General features: G+C 39.9%; 1 protein-coding gene across 3 annotated transcripts in view; it reads left to right on the top strand.

Moving 5' to 3' along the window:
* The window catches only part of LOC137180128 (cyclin-dependent kinase-like 5), a 42,645-nt gene extending 19,295 nt beyond the window's left edge, over positions 1–23,350 (top strand). Inside the window, exons 4-20 of one of the 3 annotated variants that reach the window (XM_067585386.1) lie at positions 2,388–2,433; positions 2,526–2,662; positions 3,103–3,223; positions 4,643–4,702; positions 5,647–5,737; positions 8,274–8,376; positions 9,748–9,834; positions 10,283–10,363; positions 10,505–10,680; positions 12,841–13,667; positions 14,660–15,000; positions 15,904–16,005; positions 16,362–16,467; positions 18,006–18,132; positions 19,721–19,826; positions 21,005–21,127; positions 22,818–23,350. In XM_067585386.1, coding sequence (XP_067441487.1) covers positions 2,388–2,433; positions 2,526–2,662; positions 3,103–3,223; positions 4,643–4,702; positions 5,647–5,737; positions 8,274–8,376; positions 9,748–9,834; positions 10,283–10,363; positions 10,505–10,680; positions 12,841–13,667; positions 14,660–15,000; positions 15,904–16,005; positions 16,362–16,467; positions 18,006–18,132; positions 19,721–19,826; positions 21,005–21,127; positions 22,818–23,111 — 2,928 coding nt within the window. In that variant the 3' untranslated portion in view covers positions 23,112–23,350. Of the gene's footprint in view, positions 1–2,387; positions 2,434–2,525; positions 2,663–3,102; positions 3,224–4,642; positions 4,703–5,646; positions 5,738–8,273; positions 8,377–9,747; positions 9,835–10,282; positions 10,364–10,504; positions 10,681–12,840; positions 13,668–14,659; positions 15,001–15,903; positions 16,006–16,361; positions 16,468–18,005; positions 18,133–19,720; positions 19,827–21,004; positions 21,167–22,817 lie in introns of all 3 variants that reach the window. The other 2 variants (XM_067585377.1, XM_067585395.1) reach the window with 2 other exon arrangements.
* The last annotated feature ends 858 nt before the right edge of the window (positions 23,351–24,208 follow it).

Genomic DNA, 24,208 nt, shown 5'->3' with positions numbered 1-24,208 from the left:
CATTAGCATGAGATTCATCAGCACACTGCAAGTTGCAAGTTGTTGCCACAGAGCTTGAAGTCACATGCGCTGTACGGGTGTTGGTATGTGTGTTTTTTGTTTTGCTTGGTAAACAACAGTAAATCTCCCCATTTTCTATTCAGAGATGCCTCCCTTCACTGGAAAATTTTACTCCACTCTCTGGATCAAGTGCTGTCAGAGCTGTAAACCCATGTTGTTTAATTACATTTCTCTGTCCTGGATAAGATTCATATAAAAATGATCACTTTGTGAAAAGCATGTTCAGTCAAACAATTGGCTTATGTAAGAGATATCACTGCCAGTGGCTTGCAGCCCCTCACTGTGTGACCTTTGTCAACACTGAGGCGTCTCTGTTGTCTGAATCCTCCATACACGAAACGACCAAAGACACGAGAGTAGCAGAGGACAGAGGGAGACTCGTCTGTATGTTGTAATTTAATTGGAAAACAACAGACATTCTCATGTTTGTTTGTACGAGACAGTTTTTATGACACAACACACATTGAGAGACATCTGCCAGCTTTAGTTCAAACATGACAATTGGAATTCCAGTGAAAAATGGCAGCTAGTAGCAGTAACTTTAACACAGCAAAAAGAAACATTTGCAGATAAGAAAAGAGCAGCACAGAGGATTCACACAATATTATTAGCATGTATAAAATTACTGTTATTTATCAGAAAAATATGCCAGACATTAGACTCATGCTAGACATCTAAAAACATATGATGTCACATCCCTGCAATATGTATGTATAGACATCTGTTAGCGTGTTTTTTCTTTCTTAACATGATGCATTTTTCATCCCAACCCATTAGCCTTCCTCCTCATATGTCAGGGTTTCTATGTGGCCTCATAAGCTTCTGCACTGTACTGTATATTAACCCAGCCATGCTGTAATCATACCTTAATCCAGATCTTTTTTCCTCACCAATTTCTTGACAAAACCATCCACCCAGTTATAATCCAAAGCTCTGACCAGACTGCTAGATGCAAATCGTTAGTCACTTAAAGTAGCCCTCCAGTTAAAAAATGTGTTTTTCTTCTTGTTACGTCAGTTGGATGTTTGAGTTTCACTGTGCAGAATGATGTATGTGCAGAGTTTGACACTAGAAGGCTGTTTTCACATTAATCTACTGAAAGTGGAAAGTTTCTCTGTACTCGAAAATCAGAGTTTAAGGGGCTAATGAGCAGGATTTGTGACATCACAACTAGTTTGGAGTCAGTCGTGCTCCAGTATGCAACTTATACAGGTATGATGTGGAAACTTGGATTTATGGATTTATTACAAGCAGTTAAACTTGTGAAATAAGCAATATTTGCATATAAATAGATCTGGAATTTTTAATGAAGGAGAGGGTGAAGATTAATGAAGATTTTGTGGAAAAAAAACATATTAGACACACATTATTATTCAAAGTAGAGTGTTTTACATACATCTTAAAACATGTCTGGAGGGGATATTTAATGTTCACATTCACTAAACGTATTCCCATGATTTATAAACATGCGTAGTTCATTGGTTTCATGATTTCCTTTCTGCTGCAGCTTCTCACTGTGCTTCAACACAGTCCAGTGCAGTAATCATTTAAACCTTCAAAACCCATTCTAAATATAATTTTCAGCAACGAGAAGCTCTGAGTATAGTCTCATATCTTTCTATATGAAAAAGAGTGGTGAGACCATGATTTCTCTCAGTCACTAAAATCTCCATGAAGAGTGCAGTTTGTGACTGTTGAACTTATATGCATACGTGTGATCGTCCTGTTACTGCAAAATGATTTTTGATGGTTTTGAAGCCTAAGACAATTCATCAACTTGGACTGTGTTTAAGATCTGTGAGAATGCTGCTGCAGAATCATAAGTTTCACAGTCACAACCTGGGAATTTGCTGTATGCACAAATATACTATATGATTAGGAACAACACAACAGCGAACTTATCCTTTACTGTAACTGTTTTCTCTGAAAACAACAACTAAAAACAGAGCATTTCAGTTGCTGGTGCATCACAGCCTTTGAAACAAAGCTATGGTAAATCTCTGACTCTGCAGTCACACCAGCCTGTAAAATTTAGCAAGGTCAATCAAGCAACCTGCAAAAAGCTGTAGAAGACCTAAGATGCATCTTAGCCAAGGATGTGCTGCTTTTTGTGTGCGAGTGCCCTGTGGTAAAATAACTGACTCTTATGTTGGTGTACTGGAAATGCATTTAAATATTCTTACTGTTTCTCTTATTTCTCCTCTTCATCTTTTGTTCTTATCCATCTATATGGTTGTTTTCTTTAGAAAGCAGCTGGGAGCTTTCTTTAACTGCATACGTTGGGATCTTTTGTCTTAACACAACTCACGCTCCTCATTTATTCACAGGAAACCAACGAGCTGGTGGCCATTAAGAAGTTCAAAGACAGCGAAGGTGAGTGACGCAGCGACGAGGGAGAAAGGGAGGGAGAGAAAGAGGAAAGACCGAGCAGCAGTATCATTACTGTCTCTTTAATTTCCGCACAGAAAATGAGGAGGTCAAGGAGACGACCCTTCGGGAGCTGAAGATGCTTCGGACGCTGAAGCAGGACAACATCGTCGAGCTGAAGGAAGCCTTTCGCAGGAGGGGGAAACTCTACCTTGTGTTTGAATATGTTGAGAGGGTCAGCAAAATTTCTATTCTGCTGTATCTAGACTCTAAGTTTCAGGATGTTGAGACTGCTCAGTTAAGCATAAAACAGCATCACCATGGCAACACATGAACTATGCTGTTGGTGAATAATGGTATTCCCCACTGAGTTGCCAGGGTATCCAGCCAAGTGTTTATTTCACGACAGGTGTTATTTTCATACTGATATCTAGTCATTTTAGCCTGGTATCCCCTCGCTGGAGTGTCACTCCCCTGTCAGGGTTAAAAAAAATCCTAGACCAGGGAGAGGAATCCCCATTTTATAAATTATCTAGGAAATACTTGAAAAAAGCTCAACAGCATTCATATTTTAAAGCGCTTCACCATGCCAAGCAGTTTATTTTATGTGTATCCCACAAGGCTACATTTCCAAGCTCTGTCCTCAGTGTAAGTGGTTGTTTGTGGTTTTTACAGAATATGCTGGAGCTGTTAGAGGAACTGCCCAACGGTGCACCGCCTGATAAAGTCCGCAGCTACATCTACCAGCTCATCAAAGCCATCAACTGGTGTCACAAGAATGAGATTGTGCACAGAGGTGAAGAGTTTATCTTTATTTCTATACTGCAGAAATATCCATGCCACTTTGTCTGGTGTTGAGTCTTAAAATGACATTTTTCTTACATAAAAAAGGGAAGAAATCTGCCAATGATTCAAGTGATTTGAAGAGATCATTTCTGTTTCAGATCTTACTTGATTATAAGTTTTTCTTGAAACAGGAGATATTGGGGACACTGGACTAGGGGACTAACATTCAACAATTATAAAGAAAGAAAACAAAAAAGCAAATGTAGATATTTAAGGTCTATATTTATATTCTTGGGTTCTACTGGAATATCTTTGCATGATTTACGGTTCAAAAACTTATTTATCTTATACTGGCCCGTTATGCAGCCCCTCAGTTCAGCCTCTGTCTGAAACAGGCCGTTTTAGCTCCTGTCTCTTTAAGGCCTCGAAGAGCCCACTCTGTTCTCATTGGTTAGCTTCCAGAAGCTGCCTCTCAGCTGACTTTCAGCAGCTCTGGAGGCTATGTATACAAACAGCACTAGTAGGATTTCACGTCTTTTTTCATTCTTTACTCAAAATGGAAACTTCTCAAATACATCCACTCAAGTCCGAATCTGATCCAAAAAATGTGAGTGCACAAGGCAAACAACCTTAGCAACAACCTTAGCAACAAAGGCTACCAACAGACGACCATTGTTGGACATGTGCGAACAAAATGATGTCATCATGAGGAGGAGGTAGAGGTAACATTGCAAATAGAGCATTCAGAGCAGGTTGGAGTCTGGGCTTTTGACTTTCAGGGAGCATGTTTACATACGTTAACGTCAAATTTCTGAACTTTGACCATGTTTAACATAGACATTCAACATCACAACAGTATAAAAATAACAGGAAATTCCAAAAAAGCGTGGCATGTCCCCTTTAAAGGTAACCTCGTTCCAGACCTTTGGATCACTGCCCACATTTCAGATTTGTACAAAGATTCAAATCAGTCTGGTGTCGTGCCAGTTTGAACGCTGGTTCAAGAAACAGTCGATCAATCAGAGCTCAGTTGGCGGGATTAAGGATCAACATCCCATGTAGCTAGCCAGCTACTTTAGTCAATACTTCAAATTATTTGTTTTAAGTATGTTTATTCTGTCTTTATATGTACACATAAATACACATTTATACCTGGGAGTCTTTCAGCACTTTAACGCTTCTTGCTGGTGAGCAAATCTACCTTAGTTTCTCAAGACAGGAGAATTTAGTTGGGGGAAGTGAAAAATGTTTGTGCCAGTAGCCTTCTGATCACAAACTCACTCTCTAACCACATTCATATACTGTACATTTGACTGATTATCATTAAGAAAGATGGACATCATGTTTAATTACAGTGAACTGGAGTATTGTAGGATAGTGATAAGATTAAAACATCATTAACAGGTTTATGTCTGCATCTCTCCTCTAGATATCAAACCAGAGAACCTCCTCATCAGCTCGGAGGATGTTCTCAAACTCTGTGACTTTGGTGAGTCTTTGGCCTTCTTCTGTTCTTTATAGCAGCCATATTGTCACACTGAGTTGTTGAGACTTACATGCGCAGTGCAGTAAAACCACACAGTCTCTCTGTAAGGTAATTGCTTGTTAAATCAACATAGTTGTTTTACAGACTGAATGGTGACTCATTAAACATCCCTCTTTATGTGCAAATTCATTGGGATGCTGTCATATTAGTTGTGATTTTTGCTGTTATATCTGTGATTTAATTTTGCCAATTTGATTTCTTGGACTCAGTTTGCTGTGAAAAATCCCACCATTATTTGTCACCTTGTAAGTTGTGTATCAGGAGGATAAATTCTGCCACTGGAAAGCAGCCAACCGGCACCATAAAATGTACTGTCATGGTTGTTATCACAATTGATTTGCCAAAAGCGTATCTCATTAAAGTCAGGTTAATGTTAGGCACCTGTCTCCCCTGTAAAAGTCTAATAACTCGTACTGCTACGACACAGTTTTGTCATTTTGCATTTTCCCAGGTGCGTTTTCTATGTTTGGATGAGTCTTTGCAAAATCACACGGTCAGTTAGCTTTGCATAATTGGTTTTTGCAACCCTACTGAGTCAACTGGGGTGAGATTTGTTTGTTATTCACTGTTGGTTCTGGCATTCTGTTTATTGTGATTTTTCATGCTTAAAATGGACTCTCTGTACACCAGTTATCTAAAACACAGTCTCAGCCCGCCTGCAGTGACATAACCAATTAGAGTCCAGTCACATGGGATGATGGCCATGTTGTTACTGTAGCTGTCCAAACGATTTGAATGTTGATCCTACTTTATTCTTACTAATTATCCACTTTTTTTCCCTCATGTGAAGGATTGTAAATAGCCTGCATGCTGTCTACTGGATGTCTAACATACAAAATCAGGTCTGGGTGATTTATTAATTTATTTGTAATTTCCATGTTTCTCAGGTTTTGCTCGTAACCTGTCTGAAGGAACAGATGCCAACTATACTGAGTATGTGGCCACAAGGTGGTACCGCTCACCTGAGCTGCTGCTGGGGTGAGTCTGTGTATGTGTGTGTGTGTGTGTGTGTGTGTGTGTGTGTGTGTGTGTGTGTGGGAGACACAGTGAGACACAGGGAGAGAAAAAGGGCCGTTGTTCTGTTGGTTGATGCAAATAATTCTCAGTATTTATTTCTTTCTCTTCTCAGAGCACCAGATGGGTGGATTATTTAATGGGTGATTATATCAGATGAGGATGCAATACTGATTCCAGCACCTTAATTCAGGATATCTGCCGATACAGAGCACCAATCCTATACCAGTGCCCTCATTTCCCAAATATAAAATCAATGTCAAGATCAAGATGTACTTTATTTGTCCCCATGAGGATATTTGACAACTTCCATACTGCATTTCCACAATACGCAGATTAACAAATAAACAACACAGAGTAATAACAAAGGCAATAAGAACACACATGACATAAAACCAGTAGGACACATCGTAAAACCACCATCATAAAAATATATAACCAGCTGTACGTATTTTTATGTAACATGAGGGATTGCTGTGGCACTAATAACTTCAGTCAGCGGCCTGCCATGACTGAATGAAGGTATGTGATAGCGAAAACACTGAATTTTAATAATTTTAACAAGAAGCAACCTATCCACCTGCGTGCCAGTCATTACAAACTGAGACTAAAGTTTCCAAAGATTCCAAATGTATCAGGTTGAATTGGGGAAATGTTGAAGCTGACATGGAGAATATTTCCATCTGATGGACTGGTGCAGCCATGGAAGACATAAATGTACATCATAGAGCTTCAATTAAGAGCTGCAACAACTTGATACACAATATATGTGATACTAGATGTGATTTAACAACCATAATGCTACTGAAAGGGAAGCAAAAGAGGAAACTGTGTGTTGGATCGGTCACATCTGGCCGCTTTACAATCTGTAGAGCGATAAAACACCTTCAGGAAACCTCAGGAAGAGCAACAGAGGAAGGATCCCTCTTCCAAGATGGACAGACGTTCAGTAGATGTTGTGTGTACAGAATAGAGAGAAATAGCAGAATTACAGAAATACAGCACGGAAAAAAGCACAAGGCAACATCCAGTTAGGCAGTTATATAAAAGAGAAAAGCAGCAAATATTCATATTGTAGAAACTAAAACCAGAGAGTGTTCTGTGTTGGTGGTTTTTGCTTAAAAATGACTTTGTATTAAATTTTATTGAATTTCAGATTGTATTAAATTTAGTCTAAAGTGGATCTACTGTATTTGAAGGGTTGTTGATAAGAAAAGGTTCATGAAGTCCTGGTTTAATTGTAGCTTTGTTGTATGTGGAAAAGTCACCCATCTGGTAATATTAAATTTCATGTGTGTCCATAAATAAGTTTCCCTGTTCACCTTTTTTATCCTCATTAACATCTTAACATCCACCGGGTCGCTAGACCCGCTCAAGCCAGTTGTAAGCAGCTTAGTATCACGCAGTAATGAATAAAAGCAATTGGCACAATTTGGCCACTTGGAGACGTTTTGGAGAGGTTCGGAGACACCAGTGACACCAGAAACTAAAAACTAGCTCACATGAGGTTAGGCCTAGAGGTCTGGAATTTCATACAGGTGTGGTTGACAAGATGTAGAAGGTATGTGGTGATATGTCTGCATAGTTCTGGCATAAAGCATGTCCTAGTTATTGTTATTCATGCATGACTCACTATAGACAAGGACCAAAAACACTTTTTTGAGCCACATTTGAAATGATGTAGTTTTAGTTGTGTTTTAGCCACATGCTAAACAAGCACATTTCCAGAAACTAGAAGATATTACCATTCAAATGAAGCCTAATACATGCATCTTGGCCTTTATAGTTCTTCTGTTATAAGCTTTTCCATTTGGGTATGCCAATAGGTGAAAATTAAAAAAAAAAAAAAGGATGGATGTTAAGAGGCTACCATTATTCAGATCATGTGCAATCAGGTGTTACTGTTTCCCGAAGCAGATGCAATGATTCACCTTTTACAGCATGACGACATGAACCGCTATGTACACAATGTATCCTGAGATCAAATTTTCGGTTTCGCAGTTGTTTTTGATGCTTTTGCTGCATTGAATGTCCATTCTAGCTTGGAGACAGCTGAACGTCATCCAGCCTCACTGCTGTAGCCTGATTTAGTAAATGCCCTGGAACATTTATTGAGACAGCGTTTGAATGCCGCCCACTCAAATACTCTCTCCCTCCAACACCACCGCTCCTCTGCTTCTCTGCTGCCAGATCTCTTGCCATTTCTCACCAGACTCCTCAGCTCCATTCCTTCAGAAATGACCATCTTCTTTATGAGCGTCTCCTTCAGTAACACAGCGCCCGTCGTTTTACTTTCCGGTGCCGCCACCGACAATATTGTCACACCCATCATCATTATCACTGTCATTCTCACAATCATTTGCGGGACTTCATTTTCGCCCCTGTTATTCTCATTTTCACCCTCATCACCCCTGCCATCTAACAGGCAAGGTCGTCATGTGCTGTCATAGGTTTGACGCACATAAATCATCTATTCGTCTCTTTTTTCTCTTCATCTCAGGGCTCCATATGGGAAGGCGGTGGACATGTGGTCGGTGGGGTGTATCCTCGGGGAGCTGAGTGACGGACAGCCTTTGTTTCCAGGGGAAAGTGAGATTGATCAGGTTGGTGAGCCCATAGTAGTGGTGAAAAAAAGTAAGAAAATACAGACAGGAAATAAGTTTTAATAATTGATTGATTCACTTTAATCAGCTTTGATCCTAAACCACCACAAGACTTTTTATATTTATTGTATCCCCTTTTTCATCCCAGTGTATCTCAATCTTATCATTGTATCTCCACAATAACAGGTCTTAAAAGGAATATTGTTTCTTGTGATGGGGTCTATAAAGCTCAGTATAACAGTATTTTCACTGCTGGGTGAAAATATTATGAGTTAAAATCAGATGAATCATAAAGTGTGATCTGCTCAAATGCAGTTAAAACATAAAGAAAGGTCAACACGATTACAGTTAATCCAAAAATATCAACAGGGACAACAGCACTATTCATACAATTCATAAAGCTGTCTCACCTCAAGGTCCATTTGCTGTTCTGGAGCTTTCTATCACTTCACATGATCTTCAATAGCAGATAGCACTTGCCCAGTTGTCATGGAAATGTAGATGTTCACTTATCAGTCTTTCTGTCTGAGTATGTCTGAGGACTTAAAAGTTTAGTGTTGAGGCGAGATTGTTTTGGCAGCTGCTGTATCCAAAGTCAAGAATAAACTCAATATCCCTATAATTCTTACAGCCTTTGTTAAGGCTGCTATAATAAATATGTTTAAAAATAAGAATGTATAAAATGATGATAGGTAATGTCAGAGGCATCGCTTGTAGTGATGAACCTACAGAGAATTATCACCCGAATCTGCAGCTCCCCTTCGCTTTACGGAGCTTTATATTTTCAGCTCATTGTTTAGCTGTCTGACTGCAATTTAACTGTTTTGGTTCACTGTCACCTCTCTCATAGTGCCGTTTTCAGCCGGAGCAGGCAGCTGTTTTCAGAGAAAAAACTCTAACAATCCACTGTACACTACCTGTTCAGCACCAAACAGCAAACAGACACAGTTAGCTGTAGCTAGTGCTGGTGAAAATAGTGGAGCATTTATCAGCTAAAGAGCCAGATATTTCCCTCAGGAGTTGGTAGAGAGCAAAAACAGAGCTTAAAAATGAGTGAATATTGGACTTACATTCACCAGGTGGACAGAAACTCGGCTGCAAATAAATGACAGTGTTGCTCTGTAACAGCTGGATGTGTAAAGAAGCAACTGTTTGCTAACAAGTTCAACATATCAGCTTAAAAACTGATTCTTTCTGCCAAAAAAAATCAGTTAACGCAGGTTTCAAATTTCATAAACATAACAAAAATATTCAAGTACAGTATAGTTACAACTGATTGTATGTGATTAAGTCCATATTTAAACATAATTATTGGTTTCACACACTATATATCATACTATTAATTATGATGCTATTTAATTTCCTCTCCAGCTCTTCACCATCCAGAAGGTCCTGGGGCCACTTCCTGCTGAACAGATGAAACTCTTCTACAACAACCCTCGCTTTCATGGAATCAGGGTAGGAAACATTCATCCTTTGTCTTTCCTGTAGTCGCCTCTGTTCCTCTTCTCTGCTCCTTCTTTCTCCCCCTCCTCCTCTTCCTCCTCTCTGTTTTTACCTCCTTTCCTTCTCTCTCTCTCTCTCTCTCTTTCTCTCTCTCTCTCTTGTGGCAGCGTTCCCAGCACCATGACTGAGTGGATTGCTATGACTCATGAGATAAGTGGTTGGTGTTCAGTTTAGCAGCGAGAGAAAATGTCCCAGAAGGCCGAGCAAAGACTTTGTGTGTGAGTGTGTGTTAATGCGAGTGTGTGTTTGGTAGTTTGTTTAGTGTGATCCAGTGATTTCAATTGATCGTTTCTTCTTATGGGCTGGAACGTCTACTGTATCAAAAGAGTAATTTTCTATGCACAAAAAAGTTAAGTTTTGATATTAAATTGATTGAATTTTTTTTTTTTGTGTGTGTCAGTTTCCCTCAGTTACTCATCCTCAGACTTTGGAGAGAAGGTATCAAGGCATCTTAAGCGGTTTGATGTTGGATCTGATGAAGGTAAAATACCAAGAATACACATACATGTGTGTATGTTACAGTATATAGCTTATCCTCTTATCTTCTTGTTATACTTTATATTTGTACAGCCAGTAGAAAATGCTCCTTCTTTGCATCATATGTGTGTCTTTCCCCCATCAGAACCTGCTGCTACTAAACCCTACGGAGCGTTATCTGACGGAGCAGAGTTTGAACCATCCAGCCTTCCAGCCTCTGAGGCAGATAGAGAGAGAGAGGCCTCCTCCTGCCTCTCCCAACCCGCCGCGCTCCTCCAAGAGGAAAACACACCATCACGGAGAAAACACAGTTCCTACAAGGTCAAACTACGTTCTGTAATTTTCATCTTCTGTCACAGCGTACACTGTACCTGAGGTCATTTTACAGAGACATTTTGGATACATATTAATAGACATTATGCAATATTGATTTTGTCATGATATTGTTTTTTTAAATTGCTTAACCTTTTATAGATAAAGTAACCATACCATACCACAATCATACAACCAGAGATATTAAAAGGGATAACAGTGTCACTATAGCAAAATCGTCAACATCAGACAAATCTGAGGGCAGCTGTGAACTCAAGGGTAAATTTAGGAATTAGAAATACTGAAAGTTAATCTGTTACAGGATGATCAGGAAATCTCTGAAAAAGGAAGTAAAACTTCCCTGGATACATAGGGGATTAAAAAAATCTTTATCATCATTTATATCATCCAATTTCTATGATTATAGAACTATAAATGTTCAACAGAATAATAATAATAGAGGATATGTCATTTGGAGCTCGCTGAAAAAAACACAACCATCACAATTTTACAACATGATTGCAAGTATGGACACAATCATGTTTCTTTTTTGTACAAAATAATATGACTTTCAGGTAAAACATTAGACATGTTAATAAATCCTAAATTTCTAATTATGGCTGCTGAGGTCAAAACTCCAGCAACACTTGTAGTATATAGAACAACTTTATTATTAGACCAATGCGTTTCGGCTTGTGGCTTTCATCAGGGTCATCGTAAAACAAACAACACTTAAATAAAGTAGGTTAAGTATGAAGCAAAAAGGCAAAAAAATATAAAAGACAACCAATCATGTACATCCAGACACATATTGGCCAATGAGGCATCTACAAAGATGGGTTGGGTATATGGTCATGTGGCTTCAGGCCAATCATTGTCCCAGACTGGCAGAGAGGCAAGGGAAGTGTCTAAGAAGAGACATGGGTGACACCATATTTGGTAATAATGGCTGCTATCATTGTTGCCAGAGATGAGAAGGTGTCCACTCCAAGGATAAATTTATTCCATCTTTTAAGGCATAGAATTTTTTCAAGTATTGTTTGAACTGGTTCTCAGTCAATCAGTTGTAGGGTGTTTGGACGAAAGGCTGAGCTGGTCTAACTTGATTTTTTGGGAATATTTTTAGGTTAATAGTGTTCTTTTGGGTATACAACAACTTGATGAGCATAAAAGAAAACAGAGTTTCCATCCATGAAGATCACGTTCTTGTGAGAACTTAAAGCCACTATAAACAATTTTTGTATTCACAATGGTTTAAATGACTAGATGTAATGGGAAAGGTGTCGCTCGTAGTGACGAACCCACAAAGAAGGCTGCAGGCAACTGTTTTCAGTAAAGGAGCTAAAGAGCCAGCGTTCCCTTCGGAGTTGGTGGATACCAACCGTAGACTGTATAAAAATAATGGACATAGTCACTGTGACATCACTCATTGGTGTGTGGACTCCTGTTTTGAAGCCTGGAGATTGGCATTTTGATCATCGCCATCTTGGTTTTTTGGAGCCAGAAGTGATGAGAAGTGACCATATTTGGACGAGAGCGTGGAGCTGGGGAGGAGCTCCCTAGGGTCCAACCACAGCACCTCACACACCGCCGTGATAGCAACTTGTCAATCACAAGGTAGCCACACCCTAAAGCATACCCTGCTTTATGGTCTATTTTACTCTAAATGGGACCATAATTTACTAAAATGCTGTATTGAAGAAGACTTGAAACTAGCAATTGAGACCATATACGTATTAGGAAAGTGTTTACTGAGATAATAAATCAAGTGAGAAATAGGGTCATTTTCTCATAGACTTCTATACAAACAGACTTCTTTTTGGAGGTAGTGGCGTTGCCCCCTGCTGGCCATTAGAAAGAATGCAGGTTTACGTCACTTCTGCATTGGCCTTCCCTTCCCCTTGGCTACCCGCTTGATACCAACAATGAGCTAAAAGCAGAGCGAATTTTGGACTTACATTCACCAAGTGGACACAAACACAACTGCAAATGAATATTAATGTTGCTCCGTGTCTGGTGGATGTGTAAACAGGGTAATAAAAAGTCAATGCTGTGTTTACAGAGTGTTTAGCTGTCGTCAAGTGGACAAAGTCAAATAAGGCTGTTTTAAATATGAAGTCTAATACAATGTAAGCATACTGACAAACATCCCCTTATCTGCCCTTCCAGGAGTCACAGTAAAAGCACGAGCCACCGTCGCTCCAACAGCAAAGAATGTTCAAGCCTCCCTCGCCATGGAGACCTCCATCACCTTGGCAACGAGAGTTTCCTCAATGGTAACAAACCAGCCCCGTCCAGTTTAAGTCCTACGCTCCACCCCAAGAGCCAGTACATGTCCCAGACTCTGAATCGTTCTGCCTCATCCAGCAAAGATCTGGCTAATAACAACCTGCCACACCTCCTCAGTCCTAAAGAAGTCAAAGGCAAGACAGAGTTTGATTTCAGCTTAGGACCCTCACCAAAGCTGTCAGACCAGGGACACGGGGCGAAATACGGCCACAGCAAGCCCAGTTCCTCCCGCTCTCAGCAGCAGCAGGCCGGCCGCCACACCTTCCTGGAAGGCAAGACCAACACGCTGCAGTCTGGAGGAGAGAAACAACATGGCCGACATGCCCACAGTATGGCCGACTCTGCTCATGGATCCATGTCCTCCTCTTCTAAAAGTTCAGCGTCTTATCTCAGCCTGTCCAAGAGCCACAGCGCACTGAGTGACGCCAAATCTGTAGGGAACCTCAGCGATGGCCGACTCCACCCAGATGACCCAAACTCCAACACGACAGCTGGGGTGGGACCTGGCGCTCGCTTCTTCCCTGCTAGCTGTTTAGACCTCAACACCCCTTCAGGTCCTCCAGGGCCGCCCGGCAGCCCCTCTGCACGACACAGTGATCGCTCCGGGCATAGCCCCGCCTCTCGTAGCAGCGGCAACGTCCGTATGGAGAGCAGCACACTTGACTCTTCCTCCAGACACAAATCGAGACATAAATCCATGGCACCAGGTAGGCTTGTATTTTAGATTCAACTTTATTGTCCACTGAATCAAAAATGGAGACTTGGCTTTGGCCTCTAATGTCTTTAATGTACAAGACATAAATAAATGTGCCAATATCATAATGTAGGTCAATGTCGAGTTTGCTTTTATTGGCTCCCAAGATAGAAAATTGTCTTGGATTGAAGAAATTGCTGCACATAATACTAGTGTCATGTTCATGTTATGTCAGATGTATGGCAGTAATAAAAGACTCCCATTTGTGCAACTTGCGAGTGTTCAAAGCAGTTGTATGATTGCATAGTTGGTCATGTTAGTATTAAAAAATACAGTGCATGGCCAATATAACATTTTATCCATTCAATGTACATTAAACTACCTTGAACACGGACTTAATAGACATCCGTTTGTCTACTTTTAGGGGCACATCTGTATTATTTAGGGTCAGTTTTATAAGGTTGGCTTTATCAGAGCTTTTAGAGCTTTCAGGAAAATGAGAATGAGTTTCCCAGTCATGATACCAACTTGGATGTTGATGTGAACAGTATTTACAGAGTGGAAACTGGTAATTATGGTAATAAAGACAACTTGACAGGAATGCAGCATAATGTACCTTTTATAACAACTTCCCAGTAAATCACCGGTTTGTATTGTTGGTACAGCAAATACAGTAGCTGATGAGGAACAAAAATAGAAACTGGGTGACATGTACAGTCATTATGAAATTATTAATTAATTAATCAATAAACAGGACATTAATTGACAATTGTTTATGTAATTTATGAAGCAAAAGTGGCAAACACTCACTGGTCCTGACTTTGCAAATGTGAGGATTTTTTTTGTTTTTTTCTGTTTTATATCATTTTAAATTAAATACCTTTGATCTTGGACATTTGGTTGGACAAATTTCACATTTTTTTATAATAAATTACTGATATGACTGACACCAATACTGAAAATAAACATTACTTGAGACTAAGACATCTTTCCTCTCCTCTCCAGAGGAGGCCAATGCTCCGGAGCTCTTAGACCCAGGAGGACCGGGGATGCCCTCCACTCACACCCTGCCTTCCCCACATGAATCTTACCATTACGGACTGGGTTATACCTCCCCATTCTCCTCTCAGCAAAGGCCTCAGCGCCACTCCATGTACGTAAGAAGAGAGCGCCACAGACCTCATGGAGTTGAAAGTGGGATGGCAGGCTTGCCTCCACCGGGACAGGCAATACCGACACGTGCCAGCAGCTTGCAGCTCCTCTCCCCCCAACTCCAGCACCGGACCACCCTGACTGGGCACTCAGTGAGCTCTTCAAGAGAGGACTGCACTGATGACATGACAAGGGTTAGTGGCAGACAGTCCTATGAGTCTGGTTGTGGTTAAAGGAAAAGTTCACCCTAAAATACCCATTTTACAGAAAGTTGGAAATTAATATACTCGCTGTTTTCAGCATCCATTCTATCAGCTGTCAATTTACTGTTTTTATTCCCAGAGCTAGAGGGCCAAATGTAGATAATAGTGTTCCAGTGTTGATGATAGTGTTCTCTAAAAAAGAGCATCTTATCCAACAAAGAGTTGTAGCTGCAATATCTTGAAAACAGAGGTCATATCATCAGTAATATTTCTGGGAATCTGTGGGTTTAGTGACAACACAGAAAGTAGGAGTTGTTACAGTGACCAAGACTCATTTCCACATACATATTGGCAGTATTGTATTAAGACAGACTTGAAAAACCCCAAATCTATCCTTTAATTTTACTGGAACCTGACATTTTAGCTCGATTTCTCTGCCAACGGTAGCTTCAATAGACCATAATGCATAATGCAATCCACAAGATGATGAGGTTTGAGGAGGTTTTGGAAAACCCTCTCTCTCATGTTCCATCAGCACAGATGCTCTCCCTCTGCAATTAAAACCCACTTCTGAATGCAGCATGTTCATGCCCTTTTCTGGGAGTTGTGGGAAATGTAGGAAATTATTAAAGCAGTAGAGGATGAGGCAGGTTGGTATAGAAACAATCTGAAATGCATTGTAGCTCAAATATTCAAGATATTGCTAACAGGTGGATATTTTCTTTTGCTTGTGTGTGTGTGTGTGTGTGTGTCTGCGTATATGCGTGCGAGTATGGGTATTTTACAAGTTGATGTGTGTGGGCAGGAAATGTCAGTGTCTCACATTATCATTGCCACTGCTTCATGCTGCTTCTCCAGTCTGCTTTGACCTGCACCTGTCCGTCTTCTCAACAGAGTGAGCAGTCCCCTAAAGACATGAGCCATCCTTGTGGCCCCATCAAAGACTCTACGAGGGACAACACTGCTGCTTTTCATACACAGCGCTCTAAAAATGAGGTCCGACCCCCTAACTCCTCCCTACCTCCAGCCAGTTCACCGAACACAGACAGTAGCTCTTCTGACCGCTGGTTCCCATAGCTTTTTCTGTTTCTTACTCAGGTCAACAGCCTCACTGCACGTTGTCGCTGGTATAAATGTAACCTCACTGAAAAGCTCTAAGATTGTCTCGAATGTCTTGTGATGTGAGCCAGTAGAGAATGTGATAGCTAATGAAAAAAAGGGTGAAATGAGATCATATGAGATTATTTCTCACAAAAATGAGGATATTGAGACACTTTGTGTCGTCCTGTGTCCATGTGTGCATTTGTGTATGTGTGTGTCTGTATTGTCTGCATGATGTGTGTGTTTCCCAGGTTGGTATGTATCACGACCCTCACGGTGAGGATGGAGGGTCCTCCAAGGAGAACCGGATGATCTTCACTGAGTCCATGCCTCGAAGAGTTGGCAGCTTCTACAGAGGTAAAGAACAGGACACACCAAAAAAACTGCATGTAATGTGGCTTCACATATTGCATCAGAAAAGTGAATTGTTTTAGCTCGGTGAGTTAAAGCAAGTTTATTTGTATAGCACCTTTCAACAACAAGGGAATTCAAACTGCTGTACATAAAACATTAAAAGGGAGTAAAACAAGATATGAAACAACAAAATGTAGTATGAAAAGGCATACTCTAAAGGAATTTAAAAGAATAAAATAAAATACAAGATAAAAAAGAGTCTAGAGCCGTGCTATTGAAGCTGTACTTGTTTCAGCTTTCAACATGCTCTGACAATGATAACAATCTGATGTAAAGCCGGTACAAATGTGTCGGTTAAGACCCACTGGAAGCAAACAAATCACGTATTGCCTCCACCACTTCTTACTCATTACTATGGGCATGTCGACACCAGCTGACAAGGACACACAATGGCACAGTGTCAAGAAGTTGTTTAGTCTGTTTGCATTGCTTAACAAACATTGTATAAATAAACAACTCACTGTTTTCTCTGACAATTTGTGCTTCTTTGTGCCAAGTTTCATTTCTTTTGACCTTGTCCTTGTAATCTGGTAGGGAAGGGTTGTACAGAAGTGGAGCTTCCTGATGCACCATCAAGCCACCTCATGTATCATTCCTCCTTATTACATCCATCTCCACCTCTCCCTTTTTTTCGCACCGATGTTCAGTGCTACGTCAATTGGAATCCCACAATGCCTTGTGAAACAATTTGCTCGTGTCCCATAGAAAATGAATGGGGGTGAACTTTGTGTTCTGAGGATGTTCATCATCTTAGTTTAGTTTATTAGGATGCTAACATTTGCTAATTACCACCAAACACAAAGTACAGCTGAGGTTGATGGGAACATTATTAGTTTTGCAAATGTGTGCAAATTCGGTCATAAAGCAAAGTATTGGACAAATTAAAATTTTGACCTTATGGTGCTAGAGGAAAAATTAAGGGATCACCAAAGAGATTACAATTCATCCTGTGGGGGGCATGAATGCATCTTCGTAATTTCGTGGCAATCCATCCAGTAGTAGCTGAGATGTTTCAGTCTGAACCAAAGTTGTGGTCAGACAGACCAGCGTTGCCTTGCCTAGAGCTACGCTGCTAGCTTGGAAAAAAAAATACAGTGCAGTTACAGTGCGGTTGACTGGTCAAATGTTAACAAGAAGAAGTCACATTTAGATTTCCAAAGAGGCTATAATTGAATTTGATTGCAGAATGCTTTGGGCTGTCTGAGAAATTAGTGATAAATGTCAGGTTTTAGACTCAAAGAATAAGTGTTTCTGTGTAGACTCACTAATTATACAATTATACAGGAAGGAATCTGTTATGAAAGAGGCAGAGATACACATTTCTTTATCAACTGCAGCTCATAGACGAGGCAGACAGTGGAGGTTTTGAGAAATGTGAGTGCACAAAAAAAATCATTTCAGCTGTCCTCTCAGAGTATACAAGCAAGTATTTGTCAATGAATGTTTCTTAATCATTTTCTGTCCTCCTTCTTTCTCTTCAGTTCCCTCCCCCAGACCGGATAACTCCTCTTCTTTCCATGATGGTGTTGGGCAGGGTCGAGGGCCGGTCGTACCCGGTGACCCTGTTGCCATGGCCAATCACTCCAAACGCCAGACTGCTTTTGACTGGTAAGAATTCATTTTTTTTGAAAGACAGAAACTTTAACTGAAATATTCAGATACATTTCCATACTGTTAGCCACTGAGCTCCAACAATACAAAGTACTGTGACCATGGAGACATTAAGAGTAGATGTAGAATAGACCCATCAGCTATTTGTCTGATGACGATTTAGCCTCTGGGGGCAACAGCCAGTATTTCGGGGCTTCCGATGTAGCCAGCGGATATCTGGATAACGGATATCCAGGCCAAGACTCCCTCTTCCATGCGCCAGTCATTGTTTACAGTCCGATTAGCAACTTGAAACAGTCCAAACGACTTTTCAGCTAATCTTTATAAACAGATATATGCATGTGAACACAGATACATTTTTAAAAAGCTAATAAAAAGCTAAATCATCGTCAGACAATAGCCGATGGGTTCCAAGGTTGCATTTCGGTCAATGTGTTCCGCCTTTTTTGCTCTCCACACACACTGTTTACCTGCATGCAACCAAAGCCTGCTCAAACGTGATTGGTCAATACTACTTGGTCTACAAACAAACTACAAACGGACTACAAACGGAAACCAGAAGGCTTCTGGTACCAAAATCTTACCCCGTTGCCTACAGATATCTGTATTGATATGCAGATACCTGTTTATAGAGATTAAAGAAGAGAAAAAATGTATGTCTGCTTTTACATTATATCCTCTTCAGATGAGATTCTGTGACCTGATGAGGAATTTCAGCCATGTTGCCACTTCAAACATTTTTATCATACCTTATTGCATGCTTTATTTTGATAGCTTTTACCAAATGGCACCATAGTATTTAGAAATGGTCACTAATTTTGAGAGCTTGGAGGCATTTCAGATGTGTGACTTTGTGTCCATGAAGAATCCGGGACTCCTGAACAAGGACTTCAAAAAGTCTTTGACAAAGACGTGCAGGATACTACTGCTTTGTTTTATATCCATCAACACATCAACTTTCTGTACATAACGGCAGGACATCTGATTGGTTGTTCACTCAGGTCAAAGAATATCCATACTAATAAATATCATCCACATTATTCAGTGACATTAGTATTTCCTAGTGTCTCAAACCAAGGAGGAAATGAAAGCAAATTAAATTAAGTAGCATCATCATGCCTCTGTCTTCTCAGAGAGCGATAACTACCATAACCTTTTAATGTAATTATGAGATCCAGATCTCATAATTATAAGAAAACAATGTCATAATTATATGATAAGGTCTCTAGTCACATGAAGGTTTGTCACAACACAAATTAAGTTGCATTCAATTTTTAAAGATTAGTTGGTGATGTTGCTGTGACATTAAGTATCACAGTCTCTAAATGTGCCATTGTATGTCATTTAGTTGAAAAAAATATTTTCTTTCTTGCGTTTATTGTGTTGACAGTTGTATAGAGACAGTCTGTTTATTCATGATAAACCACAAGAGGAGTGCACCATGCTAATGGTATTATTTCAGGACTCATGTCTTTTCATATTGAATATGTTCTATTTAGGGTTCGTGACTTCAATTAACTTTTTATGCCTGAGCTTAAAATTACAAACATGACTTATATGAATCCTTTCCTCATTTGCCACGTAGGTCTGCCGCAGAAGCAATGGTCATGAATCCTCCAGAGCCCACCAAAGAGAAGGAGAAACAAGGCTTCTTCAGAGCCATTAAAAAGAAAAAGAAGAAGACACAAATAGTAAGACCATTTAAGTTACCTGTCATTTCATCTAGCACACAAAAATATCTTCTTTGGCTCGGTGTGTTGTTCCCTTTGTGCAAAAGTCTATTTTACTGTGCAGTAAATGCTGATCAGAGGGCCTTTTCAAAACAGTGCTTTGGAAAACAATTATTTTCGGTGCCGTTGGTGTTATGCTGTTCTGTGAACTTAGTGTTTGAATGAGCGCTAATATTAGCCACCACGAGTGTTAAAGGGTAACAATTTGGGCCTTATATATCTTGTTTTGGGTATTATTTCTGTCAGTAATAATAACATTGGAGTCACCAAGTTAATTGCTGAAATGTGGTAACACTGCGACTTTGCTACGATGAAGTCAGACGGGGCAACAAACACTAACAGTCAGATAACCCGGTGTAACCTGCAGGTTAGTCAAACATATTTGGAGGTTAAAACTAAGACAAACAAAAAAAGATTATCCAAACTGTTTGTTGTACAGATCCATCACAGTTTTTAGACCGACTCCCATCTCTCGTCCACTCATTCACTATTCCCTATATAACAGTAGTTTACTCTGTAGGGAGCCGTAAATTAAGATTTCTTTTCACTGCCATCGCTGACAGGCATAGAGAGTCATTGTTGCATATATCAATGCAATGCATTGCATTATGGGATTGTTAGCAAAAAGTAGCGTTCATGTCACATATGGACACTACCTTTTTTCTTTTAGAGATTTAAAGAGCCCGTAAATTTCACACTTAGACAAAAAAGAAAATAAGTAAATACAGCGCACTACATAAAGGGAGTGATTTCAAACAAACATTTTCTGTACACAAAGAGATTATCACTATTTTGTGTGCTTACTGTATGATTTTGCCTGCAAATAAAGTGGTTTAGACACTGTGGCTGATCGTCCGACTACTCGATTCTTGCCCTGTCAGACTTCTTATCTTAGCATCTACTTTGGTACTTTATTAGTAATAATTAGTTGGTTATCATATCTGATAAAAACTATGGTCAAAACTACTACAATAACAAGAACTAAACTGAATAACAATCAAATCTGTGTGTCATTGATTTTTTTTTCTCTATATCTATCACAAGATGGTATTTCTATAGATGGTTGAGGATCAGGTGCAGCAGTTGTTTTTCTGAGATTTGTGTTGAGAGTTTTTGGCTGTGCGTCTTCTGCTCCACAGACGGACATGGAGGACGGGAGGAACCCCAGCATCAAGAAAAGCCTTTTCCCCCTCTTTAGCTCTAAGAATAGCTTAAAGCACAACTCAGCTGTCAAAGTCCTACCTGTAGTTGCCTCGCCTATGGTACAACACCAGCCTACTGCACCCTACCCTGCCTCACCAGTAATCTAACCTCAACACTATGGCTGCATGTTAACTCTCACACTGCACTCACCAGGATCGTCACCTGGTTTGAAATCCTCTCAAGCGCTTGATGATTGATTGACTTGAGAAATATTCCAAATTGAAAGGATTTCAAATATGCCTTGAGTCTAAAACTGCACGGTGTATGTGCATCCATACTGTCTTGCTATAATGCATGTCCAGTGCAGTCACTTTGCATTCACATTGCGCTGTAAGAGATCGATTTCATGCTGTTTGTGAACACTTCTGCACATCGAATCTCATCCTTTCAGATAAAAGTATCATCATTTCATGTGAGGGTCATGAACATTTCCAATATATAAAGCCACACATATATCCAAACTCATACTGGAGATATTTATACACTGTGCACTGTGCTGTATAAAAGTGCTGAAATAATAGTTGATTAAAGGAATAGTTTCATTTGCTTTCTTGTCGAGAGTTAGATGGGGAAACAGTTAACCTGGCTCTGTGTGAAGGTAACAAAATCCGCCTACCAGCACCTCTGAAGCTCACTAATAAACATGCTGTTAGTAACTCCTGGAGGCACCACTGGTTGCCTGGCAACCTCAATGACAACAAGACCTGAGGAAGTTACTGTGTATTCTGGTACTTAACCGTGCATAAAACCTCAAATGTGTTGTTTTTATACTGAAGTTTTTATATACATTAACAAACAAGATATAATGTGTTCATTAGTGATCTTTAGAGCCGTTGGTATGCAGATTTTGTTTTGTTGTACTAGCCAGGCTAGCTGTTTCCCCCTGTTTCCACTCTTTATGCTAAGCTAAACTAACTCACTGCTGGTGGAAACTTAATATTTACTATCCAGATATGAGAGTTGTATCAATCTTGTTATCAAACTATTGATAATTGAATAATTGTCCATTTAAAGTCAATTAACAGCTGGTTCCAGCTTTTTTATTGAAAAAATAGAATTTTCCTGTTTTTCTTTGTTTTATATCATAAAATTGAACCTTGTTTGTTTTTTGGTCAAACAAAACAATATGAAGACATCACCTTGACCGTGATTTTTGGAGATTTTTTCAGTATTTTCTGATGTTTTATAGATTTGATTAATCATTAACTGATTAACTGAAAAAATAAATTTTGAATACAGTCCTATGTAACCTTTATTTATACAGGGTAGTCCAATAAGGTATCTTTGCATGGGTGCCCTTTGTATACAGGCATAAAAGCAAAAGCTAAATTTAAACAAACACTGAAACGTACAAAACTGCAAATAAAAGATCAATAACTCTATAACTAAAGATCCAAAACTGCAGATTAAATATCTATACTTCACTCACCATTACAGATAGATTAATTTATTGAAAATTGTTAGTTGCAGCAATACAGTACATTAATGTTGTTAATACACACTTACAAAACTTGTGGAGAACTTGTGCATTTTTTCTGTATGAAGTCATCACTAATCACCATCACCACCTCCTGGTGTTTTGGCTGGTGCTGCCAGAGGGATGCATGAAGAACGTCACCAGGATTTGAGTGAGATGTGTTGTGTGCCGATGCCGTGTGTGTGGTATTCTCACCGTCGAGAGGACATTTACATAAAGTAGATATGAAGTATAACTAATAATATCCCTGTATTTTGTTTCTGGAATGGTAGGTACCTGGTAACGGACAAGAACACCTGTCCCTGCAGAGGAGCTCCAAGTCGTCCTCTCACCACGGCAGCCGTCGGAAAAACCGTGAGCGATCCCGAGACAGAGACCGGGAGCGGGAACAGAGCCGGGACAGAGATCGAGACAGAGAGAGGGAGAGAGAACGTGAGAGAGAAAGAGAGAGAGAAAGGGAGAGAGAGAGGGAAAGAGGGAGGGAGAGAGAGAGAGTGAATGACTGGCCACCAGAGAAACCAGTGGACTCACACTCTCAGGTACATATGCAAATACTGAAAAATTAACTAATCAAAACACAGCCCCTTATCATCTGTCACACATGTTATTTAAGCCACAGGGACTACATGACTGAGACCTCTTCAAAAAAACTGCTTCAGTTTAAAATGTTCCCCTGTCATGACCCATTTTGAGTTCTGTGGGTAAGGAGTTGATCCTGAAGTGTATCTTACAATTCCCAGTATACACACTTCGTGATACTGAGCCAAAAAACCTGAGAGGAACCACCAGGTCACTGAGCACCTTAGGAGCCTGGTTATTTAGGCAATTATAGATGAGTTTAAGATTAGCAAATTTAATTAAATAATCAAACGTAACATATTTAATTTAGGAAGTGGCAGTCAGTGTTGTTTACCACTAAATTTACCACTCAGTGCTGAAATTGGATAGAAACTCACTCAAAGCACTTTACAATATATGTCAACATTCACACACACATTCATACACTGATGGCAGAGGCTGCCATGCAGGGTGCCAACCTATTGATCAGGATCTAATCTAATGCACAGTCACACACACACTCACACACGGCTGGCACAGCCATCAGGAGCAATTTGGGGTTCAGTATCTTTCCCAAGGACACTTCAACACGTGGACTGGAGGGACTGGAAATTGAACCGCCCATCTTCCGATTAGTGGACGACCTGGTCTACCTCCTGAGTCACAGTCGCCCCAAAGAAAAGTTTTTTCTCTTGTCCTTTATACTGAGAACCATGCAATATTACATTTAGTTAGATAAGTCAGATTTTTTTTATATGGAGGATGCACAAACACTGAGTTGGCTATTCACAAACAAAACATTTAGTTTAGCCTGTTGATAGGAGAAAGCCTGGGAGATGAGGAAAAGAAGGCCTTCATCACGATTAACTTTAGGCCTGTAGCATTTCTCTGTCTTCTGCTATTCAGTGCAAAATTCATTTGAAATTTTGCACATAAGCACGTGTTACTTGAAAGTATGTAAAAGTACATATAATGTTATGATTGATGCTTTTCTTTTTGCTTTGTATATGTGTTACTGTGTGTTATTTTTTATGTTTGGTGTACAGCAGGATATGAAATCCCAGGTGGGATGAGCCAAATGTTTGACATGACAGAGAAATAAAAA

Source organism: Thunnus thynnus, chromosome 1 (genome assembly GCF_963924715.1).
Source record: "Thunnus thynnus chromosome 1, fThuThy2.1, whole genome shotgun sequence".
NCBI lineage: Eukaryota > Metazoa > Chordata > Actinopteri > Scombriformes > Scombridae > Thunnus > Thunnus thynnus.
This window is presented reverse-complemented; position numbering and strand designations above follow the sequence as displayed.